At 39.6% G+C, this 26,675-nt stretch overlaps 6 protein-coding genes across 9 annotated transcripts; 3 read left to right on the top strand and 3 right to left on the bottom strand.

Annotated features, from left to right (window-relative positions):
* Positions 1-125: 125 nt before the first annotated feature.
* LOC135345409 (complement receptor type 1-like) lies at positions 126-2,539 on the bottom strand. The gene is made up of 8 exons (XM_064542837.1): positions 2,397-2,539; positions 1,979-2,317; positions 1,682-1,882; positions 1,213-1,428; positions 945-1,163; positions 674-883; positions 392-618; positions 126-328 (listed from the first exon to the last, which is right to left on the bottom strand). Exons 1-8 carry the CDS (start codon positions 2,482-2,484, stop codon positions 299-301), a joined length of 1,530 nt encoding a protein of 509 aa, XP_064398907.1. The 5' UTR covers positions 2,485-2,539; the 3' UTR covers positions 126-298.
* LOC135345371 (uncharacterized) lies at positions 2,415-5,159 on the top strand. Of its 3 annotated transcripts, XM_064542797.1 has the most exons (9): positions 2,415-2,553; positions 2,921-2,965; positions 3,021-3,311; positions 3,398-3,691; positions 3,742-3,818; positions 3,894-4,110; positions 4,215-4,247; positions 4,386-4,508; positions 4,578-5,159. In XM_064542797.1, exons 1-9 carry the CDS (start codon positions 2,502-2,504, stop codon positions 4,982-4,984), a joined length of 1,539 nt encoding a protein of 512 aa, XP_064398867.1. In that variant the 5' UTR covers positions 2,415-2,501; the 3' UTR covers positions 4,985-5,159. The 3 variants fall into 3 exon arrangements, with proteins under 3 accessions (XP_064398867.1, XP_064398860.1, XP_064398877.1); XM_064542790.1 differs by lacking the exon at positions 2,415-2,553 and having other exon boundaries at positions 2,561-2,965; XM_064542807.1 differs by lacking the exons at positions 2,415-2,553; positions 4,215-4,247 and having other exon boundaries at positions 2,561-2,965.
* Positions 5,160-5,290: 131 nt separating this feature from the next.
* On the top strand, positions 5,291-9,219 carry LOC135345429 (uncharacterized). 2 transcript variants are annotated; one of them, XM_064542859.1, is made up of 7 exons: positions 5,291-7,082; positions 7,135-7,425; positions 7,509-7,799; positions 7,850-7,926; positions 7,988-8,204; positions 8,338-8,460; positions 8,532-9,219. In XM_064542859.1, exons 1-7 carry the CDS (start codon positions 7,019-7,021, stop codon positions 8,936-8,938), a joined length of 1,470 nt encoding a protein of 489 aa, XP_064398929.1. In that variant the 5' UTR covers positions 5,291-7,018; the 3' UTR covers positions 8,939-9,219. The 2 variants fall into 2 exon arrangements, with proteins under 2 accessions (XP_064398929.1, XP_064398924.1); XM_064542854.1 differs by having other exon boundaries at positions 8,332-8,460; positions 8,532-9,218.
* Positions 9,220-14,636: 5,417 nt separating this feature from the next.
* On the top strand, positions 14,637-15,919 carry LOC135339785 (uncharacterized). The gene is made up of 3 exons (XM_064536090.1): positions 14,637-14,888; positions 15,041-15,372; positions 15,636-15,919. Exons 1-3 carry the CDS (start codon positions 14,672-14,674, stop codon positions 15,816-15,818), a joined length of 732 nt encoding a protein of 243 aa, XP_064392160.1. The 5' UTR covers positions 14,637-14,671; the 3' UTR covers positions 15,819-15,919.
* A 9,329-nt stretch (positions 15,920-25,248) lies between these two features.
* Positions 25,249-25,901, bottom strand: LOC135341984 (tyrosine kinase receptor Cad96Ca-like). The gene is made up of 3 exons (XM_064538997.1): positions 25,793-25,901; positions 25,494-25,645; positions 25,249-25,376 (listed from the first exon to the last, which is right to left on the bottom strand). Exons 1-3 carry the CDS (start codon positions 25,864-25,866, stop codon positions 25,249-25,251), a joined length of 354 nt encoding a protein of 117 aa, XP_064395067.1. The 5' UTR covers positions 25,867-25,901.
* Positions 25,902-25,941: 40 nt separating this feature from the next.
* Positions 25,942-26,539, bottom strand: LOC135341100 (tyrosine-protein kinase receptor UFO-like). Its single transcript, XM_064537942.1, has 3 exons — positions 26,519-26,539; positions 26,247-26,359; positions 25,942-26,134 (listed from the first exon to the last, which is right to left on the bottom strand). Exons 1-3 carry the CDS (start codon positions 26,537-26,539, stop codon positions 25,942-25,944), a joined length of 327 nt encoding a protein of 108 aa, XP_064394012.1.
* Positions 26,540-26,675: the final 136 nt, after the last annotated feature.

Raw genomic sequence — 26,675 nt, 5'->3', positions numbered from 1 at the left:
CCAGCTAATGTTAGGACAGGGAGGAAGTCAAGACCATCTCCACTTGTTATTCCAAGTTTGACCACCCTCCCAGAAGTGTAAGTTCTATAATTGCCTCAGTAATACAAGCCTAATTACATTTCGACTCTGGTATGTAGCATAATTATACTGCAAGACACTGTACATGTACTATTAGATGGTGTGAACATTCTGTACAGGTAGTTCATGTTGTTGTGGGAGTCAATACCCGTATTAACAGTAGTGTTCTTTGTAGTTTGTATAAGTCACACCCTCACAGTCAATTATCTGTATTTCTTTCTCAAAGTTCATTATTATTGACAATCACATCCTATATAAAGGAAAATGTACACGATGCATATTATGGTGCATGAACATATGTTTTTATTTATACCGGACAGTGTGTGATTGCTTCGTTACTGTGTATGGGATATTCCTTCGTTTGCCTTGATTTCCTGACACAGATGAATACTGCTAATCCAAGAATTCCAAATAGCAACAACAAAACCCCCATGACAATTGATATTGCTCTCCAAATGTCATTGACTTCTTTTGAGTGTTCTGGTTCACAGTTCTGTGTCCCATTATTCATAGTCCCATTCAATGCTTCTTGCATATTACCTATACAAATACAGTGATTAATTTTGATGCATGCATGAACTAGGATTTGACTTACTAATAAGACTATTCTGTGTACATACTGCAGGATAACCATCCCAAGTGGCAGTAGTATTATCATTATCTAAAGAACATGTTCTGTTAGCACTCCCTCTGTCTAGTTTGTAGCCATCATTACATGTGTACTCTGCCACTCCATCAACTGTCAAATTGCTGCTGAAACTTATAGATCCGTTCAAAGGTTTTTCCAAATGAGGACATTCTATCACTGCACATCAACATGCATGTAATGAGAGAGTGAGTCACCAAAAAATAAAGCACAACAATACCTTTGCATTCAACACTTCCTGGACTACTCCACTCTCCAGTAAGAAGACACTCTTTTGTTCCATTGCCGCTTAACTTGTATCCTCTCTGGCAACCGTAGCTAGCGATAGTTCCCACTGAGAAGGCAACTTGATTCAAACTGTTTAGAGCTGTGTCGTTAGAATCCCGATATTCAGGCATGAGGCCATAATTGATTTCAGATAGTTGTGTACAATTATTAGCTGTATAGTGATAAAAGTAAAATACAAGTGTTTAAATCAATTCACTTACGCTTGCAATATGGTGCTGTACCACTCCATACGCCACTGTTGTTACTCTGGCGACAAGTTCTTGGTAGATAATCTCCAGCTAGACTGAATCCAGCATTACAACGATAGATTATTTCAGTTCCGTATTCTACAGTTTCATTTGTTTGCATTTCGTCAGAATCAAAAGCACTATTGGTAACGGTACCATTGGCTATTGTCGGCACTTCACATGTAATAGCTGTATAAGGTAACATATGTAAGTTCACAGTGGAACACCTCTTAACTGCCACCACTGAAGAAAGGTCAACTACGATATAAAGGCCTACGGTCAGGTCCGCTGCAATGAACACTTTGTGTACAAAACAACCCCTATTCTAAACAAGGGGATAAATTATAAGGGCCCAAAGGTGTCCCTTAAAGAGGGGTTGCACTGTAATTACATGCATTGTAAACATCAATTGACCCAAGTATAATTTTAGTTAATAACTCACAAATGCAAGCTGGTGGTGAACTCGTCCATTGTCCAATCTGTTCGTCAATCTCTCTCACACATTCTCTTGTCTCGTTGCTATCCAAGTAATATCCTACATCACAACTGTAGACAGCTGTGTGGATTTCTCTACTATTGTCCTCTTTGATTGTGGTACTCACTCGTCCGTTCATTAGGGGTGGTGGTTTAGGACATGAGGTAGCTGCAATATACATGCGTATTTGTGAGTGGTTATATTAGCCAATTATTTTGATGAACAGAGTTATGCGAGGTTTATCATGAAGTGAAACACACGTACCTTCGACAATGTGTAACATTATCAAAATGGCTGAGTTTATATTTCCAACTGCTGAAGATATTTCCACTGCACTGTTGATATCAGTGCAATTGTTCGTTGCATGATCAACTAAATACAGCACCTTATTATTGGCCATATCACTTGATAAAGGATTGGTATATGTAAGAATGTGTCCCTCTGGTGCTTCAATGTCACCAAACTTATCAAGACGACTTGATATTGCACCGACTCCATCGATGCACCATAGTGGGTTTTGTAAGTCTGCGACAGTTTCATATCGGATTTCTCTAGCAGGGTGGGAAATTATCTTTTGTAGGTACGGTAATGGTGCCGTGCAAGCTGTTAGACGAAAATATATATTATACATAACATGCATGCATACACAGAATATAGCGATGTGTTTGTAACTGTGACTTACATATACATAGTGTTGAGTTAACAGTCAAAACTTGCGCTATCGCTAAGACAGCTACTGCACACAGACTTGATGACTTGGATCCTGGCATAATTGCATGAGGTAGCTATGTGCAAAGATTATGAGACTGAGTCTGTTTATAGCCGAGCTATACGTGCAGGTATGCATATGTGTGGGGGTTGTGGTGAGATAGGGAAACATTTCTTAATAAAATGTAATTGAATTCATGCATTCATGTGCATGTCAGCAATACTTAGCAACTGTTAGGCTTATTCATACTGTCTGATTCTTTAACTCGATCTGTTTGAGCCCTCTATATTGTGTGTCACAATAATTTGTATTGCATAACTGTCATAGTGCTGCACGTACGGTGTTAACTAAGCATTTCTGTTTTTGGTTTCATTATCTGTTCTAGTCATAATCTGCATGCCAAACAAACGCATATATGATACATCCTCGAACTAGCTATAATCATAATGTTCAGTGGAATCGTTGCAAGCTGTTAAAGATGTACTATTGTTTCGTAGTGAAACTGTTCCTTACAATGGCTCTGTCATCAGTGCAAACTGCAGGTAAATAATTGAAAGCCTTAATTTATATGTTGCTGTCATGATGATTTTGCTTCAGAAATATTAAATTTCTCTCAGTCAACTGATGCTGTAGCCCCAGGTGGAAACATCACATTCATTTGCGAGGTAATTGGTCGCTCTGCGGAGTGGAAAATCAACGACACTTTTCGATACCAATCTGACCCGACTAGGGGCTTCTTTATTAATGTCCCTATAAGGAATGATACTATATCGGATTACTTGCTTTTAAGGCTGACTATCACAGCTTATGAGTACAACAATAGTTCGAAAATATCTTGTTTTGGTTTTGACCAGGACACCCAACAAGACAAGCTCTTCATTATTGCAGGTAACAAGTAGGTAATAAAAAAAATAGATACTTTAGGCTCCAATGATACTATGTGTGTGCGTATTTAAACTCGTATATATGCACAGGACCACCATCTGAACCCCAGCCACGATTCAGTTACACCGATAACGGTTTGTCACTCACCATCACTTGGAACAAACCCTTCACCCACACTGGATTCAACATCACTGCATACTCACTGCTAATTTACAACACGTCTGATTCCACAATGAGAAATGTGACATTGGGTCAACAACGTATGTACTATGTGGATGTCATTGATACTGCCCCTACCAACTGCCACGAGCTACAATACATTGTGACAGCATACAACTCATTAGGGAGCAATGCAGCAAGTGTCATTGCAGGATATCCAATTTGTAAGTCAATTACTAAATTGAATGTTCTTTCATGCCTGTTTTTTCTATAGCACTTGATCCTGTTGAAATTCAATGGAGAGTTTTGTACAACAGAGACAGTGCACCACACTTGGAGATATGGTTTAAAGTACGTTCAACTTAAAGAATACCATGCATACATGCACATGCATGCATTGGATAATGTTTATTTATATATATGCAGCCGGCCTATGTTTGTTCCTTCCAAGATGTTGAGTATACAGTTTATCTTGAGAACGTTTCCGGAAACTCTACCCTACAAACCTATGGTGATGTTTTGTACAGTGTTCATTCTGGACTGAGTGTTGGAGCTAATTATACAGTAATTATAGAAGAACGAAGCACAGTAGGACTCACTGTGTCAAGACAAGATATTGTTATTGAAGTACTGCATTCTCAGAGTGAGTGAAGCATTCTGTTTTGAAATTCCCCATGTGCTATAAATTGTGATTGACAATAACAGTGGGACTTGTTTACTGGTGTGTTGTGTTGTGCTTTGCTGTAGTTCAAAGCACAGTAGAAGCACTGCCTTCTCAGAGTGAGCGAAGTAGTTTGTTTTGAAATCCACCATGTACTATAATTATTTTGAATTTACGATAACAGTGGGACTTGTTCACCGGTGTGTTGTGCTTTGCTAAGCTTGCTTCACTTTCCGTGTCTATTCACATGTATATAGGTCATCAACAAGTGCAAATACATAACACAGCCATTGGAGGGCTTGCTGTGTGTTTGGTCGTTTCCCTTGTACTCTTCTTCATCTTCTTAGCTCTTTACTGCAAGCAAAGGAAAAAAGCAAAATGTAAGAGCATCTCAAACATTGACTGTTCACATCTGCATGCATGGTATTAATTATACCTCATACATTCAGATCTAAGAAAAATCTCGGTTGATACGGCCAATAATGGACGACCAAGCACATTGCGAACAAGATCATCAGCCACAAAACTAAACCCCATTTACGAAGGAGGTGGTCCTGTATATGAGAGTCCTGGTGGAGAACCGTTACGTGCCCTTCTATCAACTAGCACACCGAGTACTCCCAATACCCCCCTCGATAACAATAACCCACGTTACGTCTTTGATATGCCCCCACCAGATCTTCCACCCCCCAGGAAACTTCAGTTCGTGCTCCCCAACGCTCCATCCTGTAATGGAGGGAACCTGGAGGAAGATCAAGAGAAGGCAGACCTAAAGGTGGCTTTAGAAGAGCCAGAGTACACCATGATGAGGCCGATCCGAGCAGTCAAGCCTTCGCCTTTGATTTTATCTACTTAATTTATTTTAATATACTCAAAAACATGTAACGTGCGTGTGTGTAGCTGTTCAGAAGTGTAATAAAAAGGTAGAGAAGACATTGAATTTACTTCTTTTTTCAATTTGGAATTCCAATTTTTTTGTTTTGTAGCATTTAGTGATTGAGGCCCTGTCACACAGTTTGAATTAGCTTCGAGACCAGTCGTTCGTTATCTGAAAGAACGCCTGGTCAAGTTCCAATGTACAACTCGTCTAGCTGAGTCAGCGTTTAACAGCATCATAATGATATTCATGGGTAATACACCTTGTGCGGGCAATTATCGGTCCAAGAAATCAGTCCTGGACGTTCTTTCAGATAGATAACAAATGGCTGGTCTCGAGGCTAAGTTTGAATGAGTGTAATTTTGTTTTCATGATGTTGCATTACATGAAAACACATGTCCGCCAGGGAGTGTGGGTGGTGGTGGAGGGGGTATATAGGGATCCCGCCCACTCCAATGGTGTGCATTCATGTTAACTAAACCCCGTAAATCCACGTTGTTGTATCCCATTGTAAATCAATTATTCCATCATAAATTCACGTTGTTATAATTAAATTCATGTGTTGTTGTATCTCACCGTGCACGCTGTCATATCAAACCGTCCACTCACATAAATGTTTTGGGGGCCATGCAAAAGAAAATGGCTCCGCGGGGTCAATGTGTTTGATTGCGTGGGCATGATTGACTATAGCTTTCTCCATAATTATGTTACAGTAACAGACATGTGGAGGGGAAGTGTTTCTGTTTAGCGTTACGCCTTAAGGTGCAGTGATCATGTGAGTCACATGTGCCTTGTAACTCTCTCAATACCCCTCCTTCATTTTTCTTATGCAGGTAAAGTATGTAAAGGTATTCTAGTTGGAAACACTAAACAGAACCTCCCACCTCCCTATACATCGTTTACAATGACTCTGTGAGACAAAAATATTAATGTGAACGTTGTGTAAAATTGGCTAAGTGCATGAGGTGACTAATAGACTGAACAGGGAACAGCTGGTTAACTGTCATGCCCACGCAATGAATTGACCCCACAAAATCCATTTTCTTTTGCATGGCCCACACGTTCATGTGAGTTTACAATTTGATATGACAGTGCACGCATGTGCACAATGGAACATGATTTACGATGGGAATATGACAACGTGATTTACAATGGAATACGACAAAACGTGTATTTTTACAATGTCCGATAACTATAACATCGTCCACAATGGTATTCTATTCTATGTCATGGCGTATACATAATTATAACGATTCAGATTTGATTTTAGATCACTATATAGGTTTGCATTTCCATCCAAGCTGAAGCCATCAGTTCCATTTGGTTTAGTAGCATTAAACGCATCTTCATCCATATCGTATTCCAAGGTACCATTGTCAGTTTGAGGTATAATAGGTCATCAAAAGGCTACAGTTTTTGCATGCAACATCGTTACTACATATAGGATGCATGCTCAAGTTTACACATGCACAAGATTTGATTAAATAATAGGCAAATTTATTGTAAGCTCAGGCCTAACTGCATGCATGTGACTTACATGCGCATTCTGTTGACTCGGTTAACGGTTAAAACTTGCACACTAAGACAGCTACTGCACACAGACTTGATGACTTCGATCCTGCATGGTATACTGAAGTGCAAAGATTATGACACTGGGTCTGTTTACAGCAGAGCAATAATTGTTTTATGCATGCATATGTGTGGGTTGCGCATGCGCGCATGGTGATGGGGGAAACATCTTAATAAATGTAATTGATTCATGTGCATGTCAGCGTTACTTAGCAACTGTTAGGCTAGCTTATTCATACTGTCTGATTATCTTTAACTCAGTCTGTTTGAACCCTGGCCTCTACTGTGTATCTCAATTGCATATAATTAGCACAGTTTGTCCTTGACTCTGTATATATACAGATTGTTTTTGGTTTCTGCGTGCCAAATAAACGCATATAATTATGATACATTCTTAAACTAGCTAATCATAATGTTCAGTGGAATCGTTGCAAGCTGTTAAAGATGTACTACTGTTTCGTATTACAACTGTTCCTGACAATGGCTCTGTCATCAGTGCAAACTGCAGGTAAATAATTGAAAGCCTTGAATATGTTGCTGTCATGATGATTTTTCTTCAGAAATATTAAATTTCTCTCAGTCAACTGATGCTGTAGCCCCAGGTGGAAACATAACATTCATTTGTGAGGTAATTGGTCGCTCTGCGGAGTGGAAAATCAACGACACTTTTAGATACCAATCTGATCCGACTAGGGGCTTCTTTATTAATGTCCCTATAAGGAATGATACTATATCGGATTACTTGCTTTTAAGGCTGACTATCACAGCTTATGAGTACAACAATAGTTCGAAAATATCTTGTTTTGGTTTTGACCCGAACACCCAACAAGACAAGCTCTTCATTATTGCAGGTAACAAGTAGGTAATAAAAAAATAGATACTTTAGGCTCCAATGATACTATGTGTGTGTATTTAAACTCGTGTATATGCACAGGACCACCATCTGAACCCCAGCCACGATTCAGTTACACCGATAATGGTTTGTCACTCACCATCACTTGGAACAAACCCTTCACCCACACTGGATTCAACATCACTGCATACTCACTGCTAATTTACAACACGTCTGATTCCACAATGAGAAATGTGACATTGGGTCAACAACGTATGTATGTGGATGTCATCGATACTGCCCCTAGCAATTGCCACGAGCTACAATACACTGTGACAGTATACAACTCATTAGGGAGCAATGCAGCAAGTGTCATTGCAGGATATCCAATTCGTAAGTCAATTACTAAATTGAATGTTCTTTCATGCCTGTTTTTTCTATAGCACTTGATCCTGTTGAAATTCAATGGAGAGTTTTGTACGACAGAGACAGTGCACCACACTTGGAGATATGGTTTGAAGTACGTTCAACTTAAAGAATACCATGCATACATGCATTGGATAATGTTTATTTATATACAGCCAGCTTATGTTTGTTCCTTCCAAGATGTCGAGTATACAGTTTATCTTGAGAACGTTTCCGGAAACTCTACCCTGCAATCCTATGGTGATGTTTTGTACAGTGTTCATTCTGGACTGAGTGTTGGAGCTAATTATAGGGTAATTATAGAAGAACGAAGCACAGTAGGACTCACTGTGTCAAGACAAGATATTGTTATTGAAGTACTGCATTCTCAGAGTGAGTGAAGCATTTTGTTTTGAAATTCACCATGTGCTATAAATTGTGATTGACGATAACAGTGGGACTTGTTTGCCGGTATGTTGTGCTTTACTAAGCTTGCTTCACTTTCCGTATCTATTCACAGGTATAGGTAATCAAGAAGTACAAATACATAACACAGCCATTGGAGGGCTTGCTGTGTGTTTGGCCGTTTCCCTTGTACTCTTCTTCATCTTCTTAGCTCTTTACTGCAAGCAAAGGAAAAAAGCAAAATGTAAGAGCATCAGTCAAACATTGACTGTTCACATCTGCATGCATGGTATTAATTATACCTCATACATTCAGATCTAAGAAAAATGTCGGTTGATACGGCCAATAATGGACGACCAAGCACATTGCGAACAAGATCATCAGCCACAAAGCTAAATCCCATTTACGAAGGAGGTGGTCCTGTGTATGAGAGTCCTGGTGGAGAACCGTTACGTGTCCTTCTATCCGCTAGCACACCGAGCACTCCTAACACCCCTCTCGATAACAACAACCCACGTTACGTCTTTGACATGCCCCCACCAGATCTTCCACCCCCCAGGAAGCTTCAGTTCGTGCTCCCCAACGCTCCATCCTGTAATGGAGGGAACCTGGAGAAAGATCAAGAGAAGGCAGACCTAAAGGTGGCTTTAGAAGAGCCAGAGTACACAATGATGAGGCCAATCCAAGCAGTCAAGCCTTCGCCTTTGATTTTATCAACTTAATTTTTTTCTAATATACTCAAAACATGTAACGTGCATGTGTGTAGCTGTTCAAAAGTGTAATAAAAAGTAGAGAAGCATTGAATTTACTTATTTTTTTGGAATTCCAATTTTTTTGTTTTGTAGCATTTATTGATTTGAGGCCCTGTCACATAGAGTATAATTTTGTTCTCATAACGTTGTATTTCATGCATTACATGAAAATACGTGTCCGCCATGGGAGTGTGGGCGGTGGTGGAGGGGGTATAGGGATCCTACCCACTCCAATGGTGTGCATTCATGTTAACTAAACCCTGTAAATTCACGTTGTTGTATCCCATTGTAAATCAATAATAAATTCATATTGTCATAATTATACCATCGTAAATCTCCACGTTGTGTATCCCATTGTAAACCAATTATTCCATCATAAATTCACGTTGTTATAATTAAATTCATGTGTTGTTGTATCTCACCGTGCACGCTGTCATATCAAACCGTCCACTCACATAAATGTTTTGGGGGCCATGCAAAAGAAAATGGCTTCCACGGGGTCAATGTGTTTGATTGCGTGGGCATGATTGACCATAGCTTTCTCCATGATTATGTTACAGTAACAGACATGTAGAGGGGAAGTGTTTCTGTTTAGCGTTACGCCTTAAGGTATACAGTGATCATGTGAGTCACATGTGCCTTGACTCTCTATACCCACCCCTCCTTCATTTTTCTTATGCAGGTAAAGTATGTAAAGGTATTTTAGTTGGAAACACTAAACAGAACCTCCCACCTCCCTATACAATGACTCTGTGAGACAAAAATATTAATGTGAACGATGTGTAAAATTGGCTAAGTGCATGAGGTGACTAATAGACTGAACAGGGAACAGCTGGTTAATAATCATGCCCACGCAATGAATTGACCCCACACAATCCAGTTTCTTTTGCATGGCCCACACGTTCATGTGAGTTTACAATTTGATATGACAGTGCATGCATGTGCACAATGGAACATGATTTACGATGGGAATATGACAACGTGATTTACGATGGAATATGACAAAATGTGACAATGTCCGATAACTATAACATCGTCCACAATGGTATTCTATCCTATGTCATGGCGTCTACATAATTATAACGATTCAGATTTGATTTTAGATCACTATATAGGTTTGCCATACTTCCTCTGTGACTGCCCACAATGTACAGTAACAACAAACAGAATTCTTACAACCACCAAGCTGGGCTGAGATAATTTGTGGTGTCTAACTTGCTGAATCATATCAAAGCAGTTCTGAACTGGTAGAAAACGTAACAATTGCAGAATTGTTGCATATTAGCCCAGTGATGGAGATAAAACCCAGTTTCATATATTTTTATGCTCAAGCTGAGGGTTCCCTATCATGTGGAACGTTCCATCTTTAATTATATACATGCCCGAGTATCTCAACACCACCCTCGACAACAACAGCCCATGTTACAACTCGGTTACAGTTGCGGCATCAGTGTAACAATAATTGTTGTTTCGCTGACAACTTCTATACTCAGGATATCGATCTGCAATAATTATAGTGTTTGTACATTATTGTGTGGTAAATATGGATAAGGCGAAGTTGCATGTAATACCTCTATAAATACAATATGGCTACAGATTCCTGATAATCTTAACTTACAAAAGTGGCCCAAGTCTATATAATTATATACCAGTTTGCAATGTTTTTTTCTAACTATTTTCTGTGCTCGTAATATGCATCAATCTCTTTGAGCATATCCAATTTGTTGACGAACTCAATACTTTGTGCCTTTGATCTGGGTTGTTGCTGAGACAGCTGGTAATGAGGTCCATCAGTGGGTGCTCCTCATCAATTTTTTTGAGTAGGTTTTGGTGGCGTTCTGTTCAACTTCTGATACAACTAATCGTCTATATGCATAGGTATCCCATATGCATGGGTATCCCAGTATCAGCGTCTGGATATTTTCGAGCAGGGCCAATCTCTGGCAATGGCAACTGTAAACGTTTCAGTCATTAATTAATGCTCCAAATGAGAACACATCTACACTTGCATCATAGTGAGGGTCATCAACCAAGGTCTCAGGGGGCATATATGATAGACTTCCAGGGGCATGTGTCATTTGCTGGTAGAATATCATGGCGGACCCAAAGTCAGAAAATTGGCTGTCATGTTGGCAGACAGAAGAATACCTGTGCTTGGATGTTCAAGTGGATAATTGGTGGTGTTTGGCTGTGAAGGTAGGCCAGGCCCAGTGACGCATCATGAAGGATGGAGTAGCTGATTGCAGAGAACACCGTAGTGCATGTTCAAGACAACTTCTCAAATCAGTGGAGCAATTCCGTGACTAGGATGGGATATTGTATACCCTTTTCAAAAACCATTCCCAGAAACTGGACGATATTGGGGTGCCTAATTTGACTGAACAGTTGACACTCCCTTCAGAAAACCTTGTACACAATAATGTGATACATTCCCAACACCCAACAACAGCCCACGTTACATCTTGCCCCTATCAAATCTTCAACCCCCCAGGAAGCTCCAGTTTGTGCTCCCCAATACCACACCCTGTGATGGAGGGAACCTGGAGCAATATAAAGAGAAGGCACAGCTAAAGATGGCTGTAGAAGATCCAGAGTACGCAATGATGAGGCCGATCAGAGCAATCAAACTTTACCCGTTGATTTTATGTATATGTATGTGTAGCTAGCTAGCTGTTCCAGAAGTATATCCTGAATAGGCCCTGATAAATAATTATTATGCTGGAAAATTTTTAGCATAATCGGGCATCAATGTCCATTGTTAAGTTTTGCATAAAGACGTTTTTATGGCTGAAGGTAAATATTATGGATCAGTACTCAAGTCAGCAAGATAACACTGAGAATCATGATTATATTAATTATGTCGTGTGTCAGTTGTGTGCTGTGTTTATGTCTTAATTTTATTATGTCGCATTTTGGGAGAATTAACAATCTGATTTTTTATGATAAATTATGCTTTATTTCACCAATTATTCTATTCTTGAAAAATGTGCCTAATATAATATAATATTATTATCAGAGTCTAATCCTGAATGTGTGATTCGGATGGACCAGTTGTTCCGATAGAAGACACTCACAGCTGTACACATTATACATTGTAACTACATTTTCTCCCTATATGGAACTTTGTGCATATGGAGTATTCAGATGAATAAACTTACTTACAATACAATACCTGAAGCTGCCACACCCGTGAGACTATACTTTTAGCAACTTAAAAAGTCATCACTGCCTGTCATAATGCCCATTAGTGCTGAGGAGTGGAGGGTACGAACTGGACTCAACAATGTATGAGTTTGAAAAGTTAAAACTGTCTCAACAAACGAATGTACAAGTGTGATTGGCCCCAGAGTGATCGAGTATTTCTGACTACTATAAGCATTATGGTGATCTCATTTATGATTAGTTCGTTGCTAATACAGAATAATTGGCATGAGTTTTCCCTTTTAAACACACTGTACATAACAATCGTCTCTGTGTTGGTGGCATTAAATTGTTCAATTGCTGATACACACAAATATAGCGATGTAAAGTATGTTTGTAGCCTTGTATCGATTTATGATGGCAACCAAACAATAACGTGGCATCTTGGTTTAGTTTCTATAGCAACAATAGTTTTACCTTTGTTACTGCTTCTTGCTGGAGATGTTGAAACTAACCCTGGACCTGAAACAGAGGGTAAGTAAATATGCTAGTATTATTATAGTATGTACATGCTTCTTTTCTGCAGATTGTGAATATATATCAAACATTGGCGATTTGTTCTGAGAAGATAGTACACAGCTTGTCACAAGACCCTCGAGCGATGGCTACTGCTCTCCTAGCGAAAGGATTCATCTCTGACGAAACACTTGTAGAAATAAACGAAGTAAAGAACACCAATCAACTTAAAGATAAAAGTCTCTACCAAAGTATCCTGGGAGTTGTTAAGCAGTATCCTCACCGATATAAATATGTCAAGGACATACTTCAACAGAATAAAGTACTGTACAGTGATTTGCTGCAAACAATGGATGAGACATACCAAAAACTATTCAATGGTACACATTGTATTACTTAACATGCACATTCTTGAAGATTGTGAATTTTATCTGTGTTTGCACATGCTTACCCAACAGGAAGTGGTATGGTTGTCCACATTTCATCGCATTTTTCTCTCCCACAGGTGAACATCTATTTGATCCATGGAGTCCCATCAGTATTTATGCTCGTCACTTGAAAGAACATTACTTGAAGATATGCTATGACTAGGCAAAAGGAGAGCTCCTGAAAGACTGCCCATTGCTAGTGTACACATTCCTCTTAGAGTGACAAAGTTAGCTAGAGCCGCAAAAATTGCAGATTTTTTCTACTGTGACGATCCAGATATAGAATCTTTAGCAATTAAGCACATTCGGAAAACAAGAGGAGCAGATGTACTTTTTCTATTTGATGGTTATGATGAACTAGGTCGTCACGAAAGAGAAAAAGAATCACTTTTCCTTGACATATTTAATGGTAGAATCCTTCAAGAATGTTTAGCTATCGTTTGTTCACGGCCTTACGCTTCTGAAAAGTTGCAAAGAATGAGCACTCTCACTAGGCACATCGAAGTGCTCGGTTTCAACACGGAACAAATAGAAAAATGTATTATTGTTGGCATACACGATAAGCATAAAGCATGGCATTTAATAGATGAATTAAAAAGCAGAGAAGACCTTCTTTCATTTTGTTATATTCCTCTCAATTGTGCTATTCTATCTATAAATACGAAAACTTTACAATACCAGCCACGATAACGGAACTGTTTGCACTGTTTCTAAAAAACACATTCCAAAGACAAAAGGATATTCACAGCACACGTACATCTGATCTAGAAAGATACAAGAACGATTTATCGCAAATGGCGTACCAAAACTTGCTTGAAGATAAGCTAACATTTCAGAAAGAGGAAGTACCTTCAGATCGAGAAAGAAGCACGGTTGGGACTTTTAACAGCTATAAAGAACTTCACTAAAACTGGATTAGAGATCACTTTTCAGTTCATTCACCTAACAATTCACGAGTATCTAGCTGCAAACTGGATTGCACAAAACTTTTCAGCATATAATTATGCGAAAACTCAGCCTGGGACCAAGATCGCTAGTCTACATAAAACAGTACACTTACGTCGCACAATTAATTCATTATTTTTATAATTTCCTTAGATGTACATTGTCTTCTTTGTCCACACACAAAATAACAACAAAACTCCTACAACTTCTTGGTGCTGAGCTAAGATTTATTGGCCACATGCTGACTTTGATAGTTTCTCACACATGCAGTTAATTATAATCCACGTCAGTAAAGATGAATCCATATCATATAGAAACCTTCCACAGGAATTACCAATTACTGTTAGCATCATAATGATATTTACGGGCAAGTATGGTTGTTGTGGGAAATTATCGATCCAGCGCAGCTTACAACACTCGTTAGTCCTGTACACACTAATTATATAAAAATAGCTCACGATTTGATTCTAATCCTATTTATGGAATGAGCTGTATTTAGTAGCAAAGGGCTTGAATAGTGAACTGTCCATTGTTGACAAGTCAAGTGCATACACCTGACTTGTTGAAATACACCTGTTTAACATGTCGATGATGGACATTTTATTGTAAGGTATCTGATGAGTATAAATATAATAGAGTGTGTTCCAATAAAACGAAGAAACCTGTTTCAGTTATGGGAGTTCTATTCAACATCATTCTCTGTGCCCTAGCTACTAGCATGGTTGCTGGTCGATGCAACAGGTACTGCTATACAAAATGGATGGACAGAGACGATCCTTCGGGAAAAGGTGATTACGAGATTTTCTCACTTGTTTCAAGGACGACAGTTTGCCCCGAACCTGTTGGAATTCAATGTCAAACCACAACTGGAGCTCCCTACAAAAGCACAGGTAAAAATTAATTTATACTTGTTACTTAAAATTGTTTTACAGATTACGTATACTAGTGACCTATACACTTGTTTACCCATCACACAGTACCAGTTACTAGGTGTCTTGTAATGTCAGGTTCGACTTAAGTATACCTTTTCTTTTTTGTATAGGTGACTTTCTCTCAGTTGCTTGCGAACCTCGTGGTGGCTTAGCGTGCATTAACAGTGATCAAAGGTTGGGAAAGCAGTGCAACGACTACAGAGTGAGGTACCTTTGCCCTGAAGGAAGCATTCCGGACACCAGAGGCATTGTTTGTAATGATTTCTATGAAACATCTTTCACGGACCGGGATGATCCCTCGGGTCGCTGTGACTGTGAGACAGTTAACCTCCCCAAAAATTCTTGTCTTGGAGGAGCTACACCAGCTGGGATAAGGTGCAACGATGTGAGAACCAATAGAGACTTTGCGGTGTTTGAGCAGAAGATGACATGCAAACCTGATGTGAGTGAACACAATAGCTACACATGCCATGCACACAACAAATTCTGGCTTATATCACCTGTACGCCGCCTGTACTTACCTGAAGCTCTGCTGGTTTGGGTGGAAGCAGCCATTTGCTGTAGTTGTGCCTGCCTGGCCTCAGGAGTCTCTGTAATGAAAATTACACTGGCTTATCGGATTATTGACTGGGCACACGTTAACAATTGTCATGGTCTATATTTCGTGTGAGGTGTCATGAGTCTATATTACTGTAACTTATACAGGATGGAGGGTATTGCTGGAACAGAGACAATCCGGAAGGCTGTAGGGATTACAAAGTGCAGTACATATGCCCTTTTGATGTTGAGGCAGCTGGCCAAGCCCAGGACTTGCCTGAGGGAACCCTGGAGGAGGACTTTGAAAGAGTAGTTGCTGCACACTCCGCTGATTCTGAACATGAAATGTGAACAAGACAATGTAATACATAATTAGTTAGAGAGACAACTGCATGACATGAATTAAGTATCTTATAAAACTTTCTTTGAAAAAAGCTAATTTTACTAACAAATTAATAGTGTGAGGTTGCATTGTCTAAGCAAAGTTTAAGCAGTGATCCATAAAAAAAAACTGTAGATACTCAATAATTATAAGAGCCTGAAAAACGTCCCTTTTATAGTATAACACTGTTGCAGTATTCAGTATTCTAGTTTTCTAGCTTCCTATACTTTAGGGACCCTTTTCCATTGTTCTTGTCTTGCGGCCTAGGGTTAGGGTTAGGGTTAGGGTTAGAGTTTTAATCATGTGTTATGCCATACATTTATGACTGTTGTGTAATTCACACGCATTTTTCTTTTCTAATCATGCATGTGTTTTGCCGATTTAACTATGGTTGTACAGATTGTGGTATATAGCGAAGGCGTCATATCCGGCGCGAGGATATTATGTCATATTTTGGCAGTACCGGGTCTAAGCGTAGGTCACGTGCCCCACGTCTCTGTTGCGCTAGAGGCTGGAGGTCACGTGACTGTGGTTAGGTTTTTGGGGGGAGTATGTACTGAGAGAGGGGCCCCGCGATTAGCCTTAAGCACTTAAGTGTTGGGGGCCCTCATTCAGCCCCCCAAACCGATAAATCAACATCGTCGGATGGAAAAGGTGGTTAGGGCTCTAATCAATGTGAATAGGAGGGTGGGAAGCAAAGAGTTAGATGAGTCTTTTCCAACACTCGGCTATACTGACACGTGTGTGGCAGATACTGCATGCGCATGCGCGGTACGGCCAGAGGGCCAAGCCTTTGTTATCATAGCGTGTACCCGAGGTAATGCCGCGGTGTTTTAATCATGTGTTGTACTTTAGGGATCATTTTCTATTGTTTTTGAGTTTTAATCATGTGTTATGCCATACATTTATGACTGTTGTGTAATTCACAGTTTTCCTTTTTCATGATCATGCACCGTTTGTTCTGGATCAGCCCTGTGGGATCTAATAGTTTTCCACTATACTTTTCAACTGTTGTTGTAATAATTACTCAGTCTGGTCTAGTTTGCAGTTTTCTTTACTGTGAATTTTTATCGAAGTATTTTATTGTCAGTCAATCTGCAAAGTCTATAATAATTATAGCCTGTCAAGCTATTACATGGTTGCAAAGAAAATCAAACAACATTCATTCTCAGCAAGTGAGTTGAAGAATAGGTTATGGCACAGAGCTATAATAGTCATTCTATACATGCATGGATTAGTGTGATAATTTTCATGTGAGGCCCATGCATGCAGGGCATTGACAAAATATCTAGTAGTTATTTAATTATGTACAAATAAAAGTGAAAGGATATTAATCCCCGTACACGTGACACAAGTAATAGTTAAAAGGGTACAATTAGAACAGAGTTGGATTGAGTCCTGACTCGGCTCTCACGAGGATTACAGACTCAGGCAATCTTAGAGCATGCATGGCCTCATATTGACCTCGTGCCTCTGATGCATCTGATAGACGATTTTAACCGAAAGTCTGCAACGAATCTATGCTATAGTGTTGTGGTGTAGTGGTTTTCCCATTTTGCTGCGAGGAGGGAGGCTAATCTCTTATAGAAGTTTCAGCTTCTTTGGCTATGCCACCAGTTACTGCAAGTATACGATTGGGGTGAAGGTGGCATGCTCCACCTTTCTGACACGCTGTTCGTACGCTTTCTTTTTCATTCTCTCATGCGCATGCATGCTAGGATTAGTACCCTTGTTGGAAGGGGCATGAGGGTTAAACACCCTGACGTCAAAATACGTTTTCTCGTGGTGACCTCCCCAGCACCTATACTCACAATACAGAACCGCAATTATATAATTAGTCATTAGATTGAGGTAGGGTTGTTTTTAGTCCGCAGCTATTTTCTGAGCTGCAGCCACCTCGCTATTCTGGCCAAGCTGTATATAAGGGTAGCCGGATTAACGAGAGTCTATATACTGTATTCAATAAATGTGGTACCGGTAGTATGTATGTGCATGGAAGCTAGCTAATCAAACAGCTGCCGGATGAGAACGGGTGTGCAAAACAAGCTGATTTTTCACCTGGTCTACCTATAAACAACATAACCTCCTAAATTAATAGTCCAATTATAAATATGCATGATATTATGCACCAAAATGTTGATAAATTAATCAGACGAAATAAACATTTCTATTGAAATCGTAGTGTTAAATAAAAATCACATGACGTTTTCGTAGCCTTATAGCTAATTGGCCAAAACGCAATATTTTATGCTCGCATATATTTCTAGCACTACGGTAGATTGCTTTATGCGTAATATATAGTTATGGGGCCCTCTTGAATATTGAAAAATGTCAACTAAGTAATCTGAGTAAGCACATGTACACGTAATTCCACACCACTTAGTAGCTACGTTAAAAAAAAGCTAGTATTATTAATAGTGCATACTTATAAAATGAGTGAAACATGCAGTGCATTATCAATGTTACAATCATACATGCACCTCAGATATTCTGTATAGAAATATGTTCAACTGGTTAGTGCTGCTCCTGTCCCTAGCTACTGTTACCAGGAGCGAGCACTATCACATTGTGCCGGTGAATTCAACTGATTTGTGTCGTGACTATCGAAATGGAACTTGTTTCACTCTCGAGCAGCTTGTTCAAGGAGACCTGTTATCTGGAGGAGACAATCTCACTTTGAGCTTTCTTCCTGGAAATCACGTGTTAACTGAGCAGCTATTGATTTGTAACTTTTCACATGTGTATATAATTGGCCAGAGCACAAGTACAACTGTAGTCAGATTTCACATCAATGGAGCGATACATTTTGTGAGTGCTGCTGAATTAGAGATTGAACACTTGGGTTTCTTTGGAGTGACTGTTAGACCACAAAACATTCATCAAAGTTTTATCATTAACGGTGCCCGCGATATCTATATCAACCACTGCTTTTTTTCAGGCTTTAAATTACTCAATCAACCGAAAACCTACATAGTTAATATTTTTAAGCTGCAACAATTGAGAGCACTCTATTTATGAACAACACTGGTCAGGCACTGCACGTTGAGGCTGATGACGTATACATAGCACATAGCTTGTTCACTAGAAATAATGGAGGTGCAGTTGACATTGAATCAAACAACGCACTGATTAACAACACAGAGTTCAACTATAACAGTGCTGTGAGTGGAGGAGCGGTACAAGCGGTATCTGGTAGTGTAGCAATCATTTGGTGTAACTTCACAAATAACAAAGCTTCAAATACCGGAGGAGCGATTTCTGTTGACTCAGGCAGTATGTCTGTCTCCGACTGTGAGCTGACTAACAATAGAGCGTACTATAGTGGAGCAATTTATGTTAAATCAGGCAGTGTGTCCATCTCCGATAGCACACTGTCAAACAACGATTGTAACTATGGTGGTGGAGCAATTGGTGTTTCGTCAGGCAGTGTGTCCATCTCTGACAGCACACTGTCAAACAACAGTGCTAAAGAGGGTGGAGCGATTAGTGTTCTCAAAAGCAATGTGCCCATCTTCGGCAGTACACTGTCAAACAACAGTACTGACAATGATGAGGGAGCAATTTATGTTTTGTCAGGCAGTGTGTCCATCTCCAACAGTATACTGACAAATAACAGTGCTCACGATCGTAGTGGAGCAATTTTTGCTATAGGCAGCGTGTCCATCTCCAACAGCACAGTGTCAAACAACAGAGCTGGCAGCGAGGGTGGAGCGATTGGTATTTATTCAGGCAATATGTCCATCTCCAACAGCACACTGACAAACAACAGTGCTGGCTATGATGGTGGAGCGATTAGTGTTGGCCAAGGCAGTGTGTCCATCTCCAATAGTACACTGACGAACAACAGTGCTGACAACGACGGAGGAGCGATTGGTGTTGTCATGGGTAGTGTGTCCATTTCCAGCAGTACATTGAAAAATAACATTGCTAACTCTGGTGGAGCAATGCATGTTAGCTCAAAAAGTAGTGTGATCATTTCAGACAGTACGCTGGCAAACAATCGTGGTGTGTTTGGTGGAGCTATTAGCATTATCCAGAGTCAAATGTGCATTAACACAAAAGGAGTAATCATCACCAACAACACGGCTACCTCTGGAGGAGGAGGGATATTTTTGAGAGAAAGTACACTCCTTGTAAATGAGCCAATAAAGATTAATCACAACACAGCACACCAAGATGGTGGAGGAATTTATGCTTTTTTAAGCAGAGTTGAATTTCAATCTGTGTCAAAAGGTATTGGTTCAAATAAACCGTCAAGTGAGATTTATGACAACATTGCTGAGAATGGTGGAGGCATTAATGCAGTTGATACAACAATTCAACTTACTCGATCATACGTCAACATTGACAAAAATGCAGCAACTGCTAATGGCGGTGGAGTGTATCTACAACACAATTCGAAATTTTACCTATTTAAAGAGGACCCTGAATATCTGGAACATTATGTGGTTCAACCATATTATGTCATGTTAATAATTAACAACAACTCGGCTCAGTATGGAGGGGAGATATTTGTGGCGGATGATACACAGAGGAGTGCATGTGGAGTAGGGGCCACCGAAACTAATACTACTCAGACTATTTTGCTTACTGCTTCATTCAAACAATTAAACTGTATAGTACGGTCGGCTATAATTTTAATAATCCAAACTATTTAAACACATTTGTTACTAACAATGTAGCTACCCAGTCAGGAGCAGACATCTACGGAGGTCTGTTGGACAGGTGTACAGCAGATGAAAATGCTGAATATCACATTTCTTCAACTGGATCTCCATCAGATTACATAAGGAAAACAGTAAAATTCTCCTTGATATCCTCTAAGCCTGTTCGAGTAATATTATGTAACAACTCACATATAATTCATACAAGAAAGGGATATATGATTAAAATCAGTGTTATGGCTGTTGACCAAGTTGGAAATCCATTGAATGCCACAATTCAAAGTTCTGTTATTACTGAGAGTAGAGTTTGTCGTCTCAAAGAAGGACAGGAAGAACAAAAAATTGACAATCAGTGTACAGAATTAGAGTACAATGTATTTTCACAAGACAGCTCTGCTCAAGTGGAACTCTATGCTGAGGGTCCATGCTTCAAATTGGGAATTTCTAAACAACTTATTAATATATCTTTTCTACCATGTGCATGCGCTATTGGGCTCAAACCAATTCAATCCAATATTGAGTGCACGTGTGACTGTGATCCAGACTTGCTACAGTATCAGATAACAAACTGTTCTGAGGAAAACCAAACCATAAAGCTGGAAAGTAATAACAACATATGGATAGAATTCATAAATACTACCAACGAAACAGGGTATATTGTTAGCAACTGTGTATTTGACTATTGCGTACAAAAGCCAATCAACATCAGTCTTAAGCAACCCTGACGAACAGTGTGCCTACAATCGAAGTGGTGTTTTGTGTGGAGAATGTAAACCTGGACTAAGTCTTGTGTTGGCTACGTCAAAATGTGAACGGTGCTCTAATATTTATATTCTTCTACTTATTCCATTTGCGCTGGCTGGAATATTGCTAGTTGCTTTAATTCTCGTGCTCAACATTACAACAGCAACTGGAAAAATTCATGGCCTCATTTTCTATGCTAACATGCTAGCAGCTAATAAAGCAATTTTCTTACCTGATTTAAATAACTTTTTAACAGTTTTTGTATCATGGGTGAATCTTGACTTGGGTATCGAGACATGCTTTTACGATGGAATGAATTCTCAAGCGAAAGTGCTCCTTCAACTTGTCTTTCCAGCTTACATGTTTCTTCTGATGTTATTAACAATCATTTTGAGCAAATACTTTGACTCTTTTGAGCAAATACTTTGACTCTTTTGCAAGGCTCCTCTCCAACAGAAATCCAGTTGCTGCCCTAGGCACACTCATCCTACTCTCTTATTCAAAACTCTTACGATTTGTCATTGTTGCACTACAATTCTCAAACTTGCATTATCCCGATGATAAGAATAATACACTAGTTTGGTTGTACGACGGCAATGTGCAATATTTCACAACCAATCACATCCCTCAGTTTTTTGCTGCTATCATAATCCTCGTTGCTGGTGGATTGTTCACTCTACTGCTCTTCTTAGGACAATGGCTTCCGCACTGTTCAAAGGTTATGAAATGGACCAAGAACACAAGGTACATCGGCTTCATGGATGCATACCATGCTCCATTCACTCCCAAGCATCGCTACTGGGTGGGACTGCTCCTCTTTGCTCTGATTGTTCATAATCTAATAACTGCTATGGCTCCAGACACTTTTCTTCCCGTGCTATCATCTGGCGCTGTATCAGTTGGACTGATCGGCTGGAAACTACTGAATAATCATTTGTATAAAAGTAAGTTCTGTGATTCCCTCGAAAGTCTCTATGTACTCAATGTTGCTATTTTTGCATTTGGTACTTCTTATGTCAAAGATACCAAGAAAGATCAGTCAGCACTAGCCAATACTTCGATGGCTATATCATTTACTCTATTTGTAACAACACTCTGCTATCATTTTTACAAATTCATACTCAAGAAGAGCAATACATGGCTGAAGATAGAGGACATCTTACGGAATTTAGGAGCTGGTTTTGCAGACAAGAAACTCCGACGAAGTCGGGAAATGTATCATCCGGTAGTCAATGAAAATGATAACGCAGATGATTATGAACAAAGAGACCCCATGGATCTACCTCGCACTAATGGAGCAGTGGAAGAAGCTGACCCTGATCGCTACATAACTCCTCCCATCATCAGACCAGCCACAAAACCGAACCAGTTGAGACTACCTTACATGGATGACCTAGCCCCCCTAACCACAGAGGACTACAGATCAGCACCTCCCCCTCCAAGAGTCAAACAGCGTCCCTTTGTTACATGCACAGATATTGGCCCCATACACAATGTAGCGTGAATTGTCTTATTTGTCCTTGCACGGTATACCCTAAACTTTTGTAGACAATTATTATAACTGTACTCTAGAAAGATAAATGATGGTGTCCAGATACTTTGATTTCTACAAAATGTTGGTGATATAATTATGTGGATACTTCCATAGCTTTTATTCATAACAATTATGCTTATGAAAACAAAATTGTGCTGACCCATGCACTAACACTAATAATTACCACAAGAGCTATAACATGCACACGAATATTCAAACAGATCCAACAGAATATCAATTTTAAGAATCCCTTTGCATCTTATGCCATTGCGCGTACATGCATACGGTATACTAGATCTAGTCTTCGTATACTCTAGTGTGGGTGTGTGTGTGTGTCAAATACACCACGCACACATGTAAATTTTCATAGCCAAATGGCCTGTCAAATTTAGCAATTTAATAGGCTTATTTTAGATGGACCACTAAATTGCCTACCATACATTGTGCAGCCACAATGCCACATCCTGCTTGTATCTTGCACATGCACTATAGCCTCGTTCCCAGGCTGATTTTTTAAAAGGAAAATTTGGCCTGGGAACGAGGCCATTTTCACACTTCCTGTCATGAGACTGTGTGTATACTGTTTATAGTATTATATTTATGTTACTTGTAAGTTGTAAATGTATCTAACCATTATACATGACGTAACATGAGTAACACCAGCTCTTCATAAAAAGCAACTTGAAGTGGGGAACAAAAAAGTAATTAAGTAAAAGAAAGCAAATTGGTCAACACACTGTACTGTGTATAATTTAGCAGCAACCTATGTCAATCATTTCATGTTCCATGTACAATGGAGAACATTTTGTTGCTGAGACTATTATTATAATAATTTTATACTAGTCTATGCTATATATATACTCGATGTATCTTAATACTTATTTATGCATGGCCCTGATCTAACAGACTAACTAGATATCAACTATTATAAGCAGCCTAAACTACTCAGCCTTGTCTGGCCCTATAGGCAATGATATTGTATGGAGCTATTAGTATAATGCTAGCTGTTCAGTTACTATTCAGTAAGCCATAATAATATTATAGCTGTAAGATAGGGGGGTACATCTGACCCTAGGGTCAGATGTTCGAGGGGACAGCTTAACAGGAGGACCTCCAACACTATATGACAACGTAATGCACAAGGGTAGCGAGCTAGCTAGTGCATTACTTCAACGGATTACATCCGCATCATCCGAGTGCACCAGCATAATTATTCTAGTACACTTGGACGATGCAATCGGTTGCTTGTGCAAACCAGTCTTAGTGTTAGGCATATCAAATAGTGATGTAGCTGTAAAACAATATAACCATGGATCTGAGTGTGTGCATGATGTTGCAGAGAAGTATAGTTGATATGTCTGTGTTTTTTAGTTGTACTAAGAGAGACTTTTAGCAACCAAAAGTACCTTAAATCTCGTGGGTCTGCCTCTTCAGTGATTTGTAGGTTTGTGTGTCTGATATTATGTTTATTTCCACAGCCATGCATGCATATATTTTGTTATAATTATCATGCATAATTATTTTAGAATTGGGCTATCATTTTTAGAAGTTATGTTGTATAATTATAGGTAGAATCTGACCTATATTATTGGGTGAAAATCAGCTTGTTTCACAAATCTGTTCTCATCTGGCAGCAGCTTGATTATATGTTCTGTCTGTTATTGATACTTTACTCTAGTATATAGACACCACCATCGCAACTGGGAGACCAGCTGCTGCATGCATGTGTAGTCTGGGGGCCAGACCTCTTTCTCAGAGGGGGGAGGGGGAAGAGAGAAAGAGGTCTGGAGACTCTTGCAGCACTTCCGTGTGCTCTTGGAATGTCAATAGGGAGGAGACTGTGATATTGGAGGTTATAAAGAAGGATTAGATGTAGCAATACTCTCATTTCATTGGCTGTATCTAAATTCCATTGGCTGTAATCCAAATTCCACAAAGGCAATACTCGCATTTCATTGGATTAAAAATCACATGACATAGGATATGCATTTCATTGGCTCTGGCCACATTCCGCTAGAGCACACGGAAATGCTGCAAGAGTCTCCAGACCTAATCCTAGCTCTCTTGATTTTGCCCCCGAGCTATTAGGTCTGGCCCCCAGACTAATGCATGTGTTGGATATTATTTATGCTTATAATTATATATAGAGTAGAATGTACAAAGTCGTGTGTCTTTAATTAAGCAAAGTCAGAATCACATGAAAGCACTAAAATAGTTCCTTGACACCACTACGTATATATAACAAAAACAGCAAAAAGGTTTCTAAACAGATGTTTCGAAGGACGACGAGCGTCTGTGCATTATAATTGTTCGGTGCTGGTGTCAATCGGTCCTAGATATCCATTTTCTTATTCAGTATAGATTCACACTCTAGCAGTGAAGATTGTTGTGGGTCACTATTGAAATAGCGAACTGATTCAGTAACTTGCTCGGTTGGATATTCTTGTTTTTCACTTATCAATCCAGATTGGTTTTCCCGGTTCCTCTAAGCCCATACGCAGCAGCATTTTCTTCCATAGTAACCTCCTTAGTAGCAGCCTCGGAAAGTTTCATCTGCTCTTCGAGCGAGAGGACATGATCGTACTCTGTAGAAAACAGAATAAGAGTATACAATTACAAAAACTACATCAGGACACTTCAATATACCCCAGAAATGCATTCAACATCGTTCTCAGAAGTAAATATCAATATTTATTGCTTACTGTGTTCATCCTCAATGATGGCAACTAGCTCCATGTTCAGTTCCACGTAGCCCACCATATTGCTCAGAACTTTATCCAACTGGGTTGCTAGCTCATCGAAGGAAGGCCTCTCTTCAGGATCCTCGTACCAACAGCTGGCAATCAACGAGACCCTGTAGTAATACGATCAGCTGACATATATAAGTTAATAATAATTATAGTAGACAATGCAACGTATCAACACAATTAAAAGTTGCCACGAGTCGGCTCTTGAATTATCCAGTTTTCCTTGCACTGCTAGTGCATCAATGTGTGCTTACATCTCCGTAGAGCAGGCAACATTCTGGGGAGGCTCCAATCTCCTGCCCTCTCTGAGTAGAGCCACCAGGGACATCGGGTCCACTCCAGGGTAGGGGGTCCGGCCACCACTGAATAGAGGAACAAAAACGTTATACAACTGTTCAGAGCACTAATTTAAAAGACAATTTAAACTTACCACGTCAGTCTTCTCGTTGAAGATGGCATCATTTAGACTCTCCACTGCTAACCATTTGTACGGCAGTTTGACTCCCTCAGTTTGACCCTGTCTGAAGTATCCTTGCGTATACATGTCCTCGGCCAGACCAAAATCACCAACTTTAAGGTCACCATTTGAATCCAACCTACATTAAGTGAGAGTAACTCTTGCAATTTCATGCTGTGACCTGAATACATAATGATCTCAAGATGTGCACGTTACTGTGTGAGAACAGACAAACCAATTCAGTGCCTCACATGCAGTTCCTGGCAGCTAGGTCTCGATGGACGAACTTGTGCTCTGCAAGATACACCATTCCAAGAGCTATCTGATGACACATCTTCAACAACAGCTTCCTTGCTGCTAACACCTACATTCACCATTGATAGGGCTTTCTAATAGCTATTAAATACTCAAGGAAATAGAAATGCAGAACACAAACTTAAGTGTGAAACCTGTCTATAAACCCCTTGATACCAACAGTGGCTCTAACAAAAAGTTGTCCTGCTAACCAGATCCAAACATATACTATGGAGACTTTGGGGCCCATTTACTTGCCTTTATTATATATAGAGTGACCTAATAGACAGGTTTCACTGCATACTATATACATTTTCTCCTTTAATTGTATGCTAGTTCAAAATGCCTTCTCAGAATCCTCTCCTTCTGCCAACTCTATATAGGGT

The sequence above is a fragment of the Halichondria panicea genome, chromosome 1 (assembly GCF_963675165.1).
Source record: "Halichondria panicea chromosome 1, odHalPani1.1, whole genome shotgun sequence".
NCBI classification, from domain to species: Eukaryota; Metazoa; Porifera; class Demospongiae; order Suberitida; family Halichondriidae; genus Halichondria; species Halichondria panicea.
The sequence above is the reverse complement of the archived record's forward strand: the minus strand, read 5'-3'. Positions and strand labels throughout refer to the sequence as shown.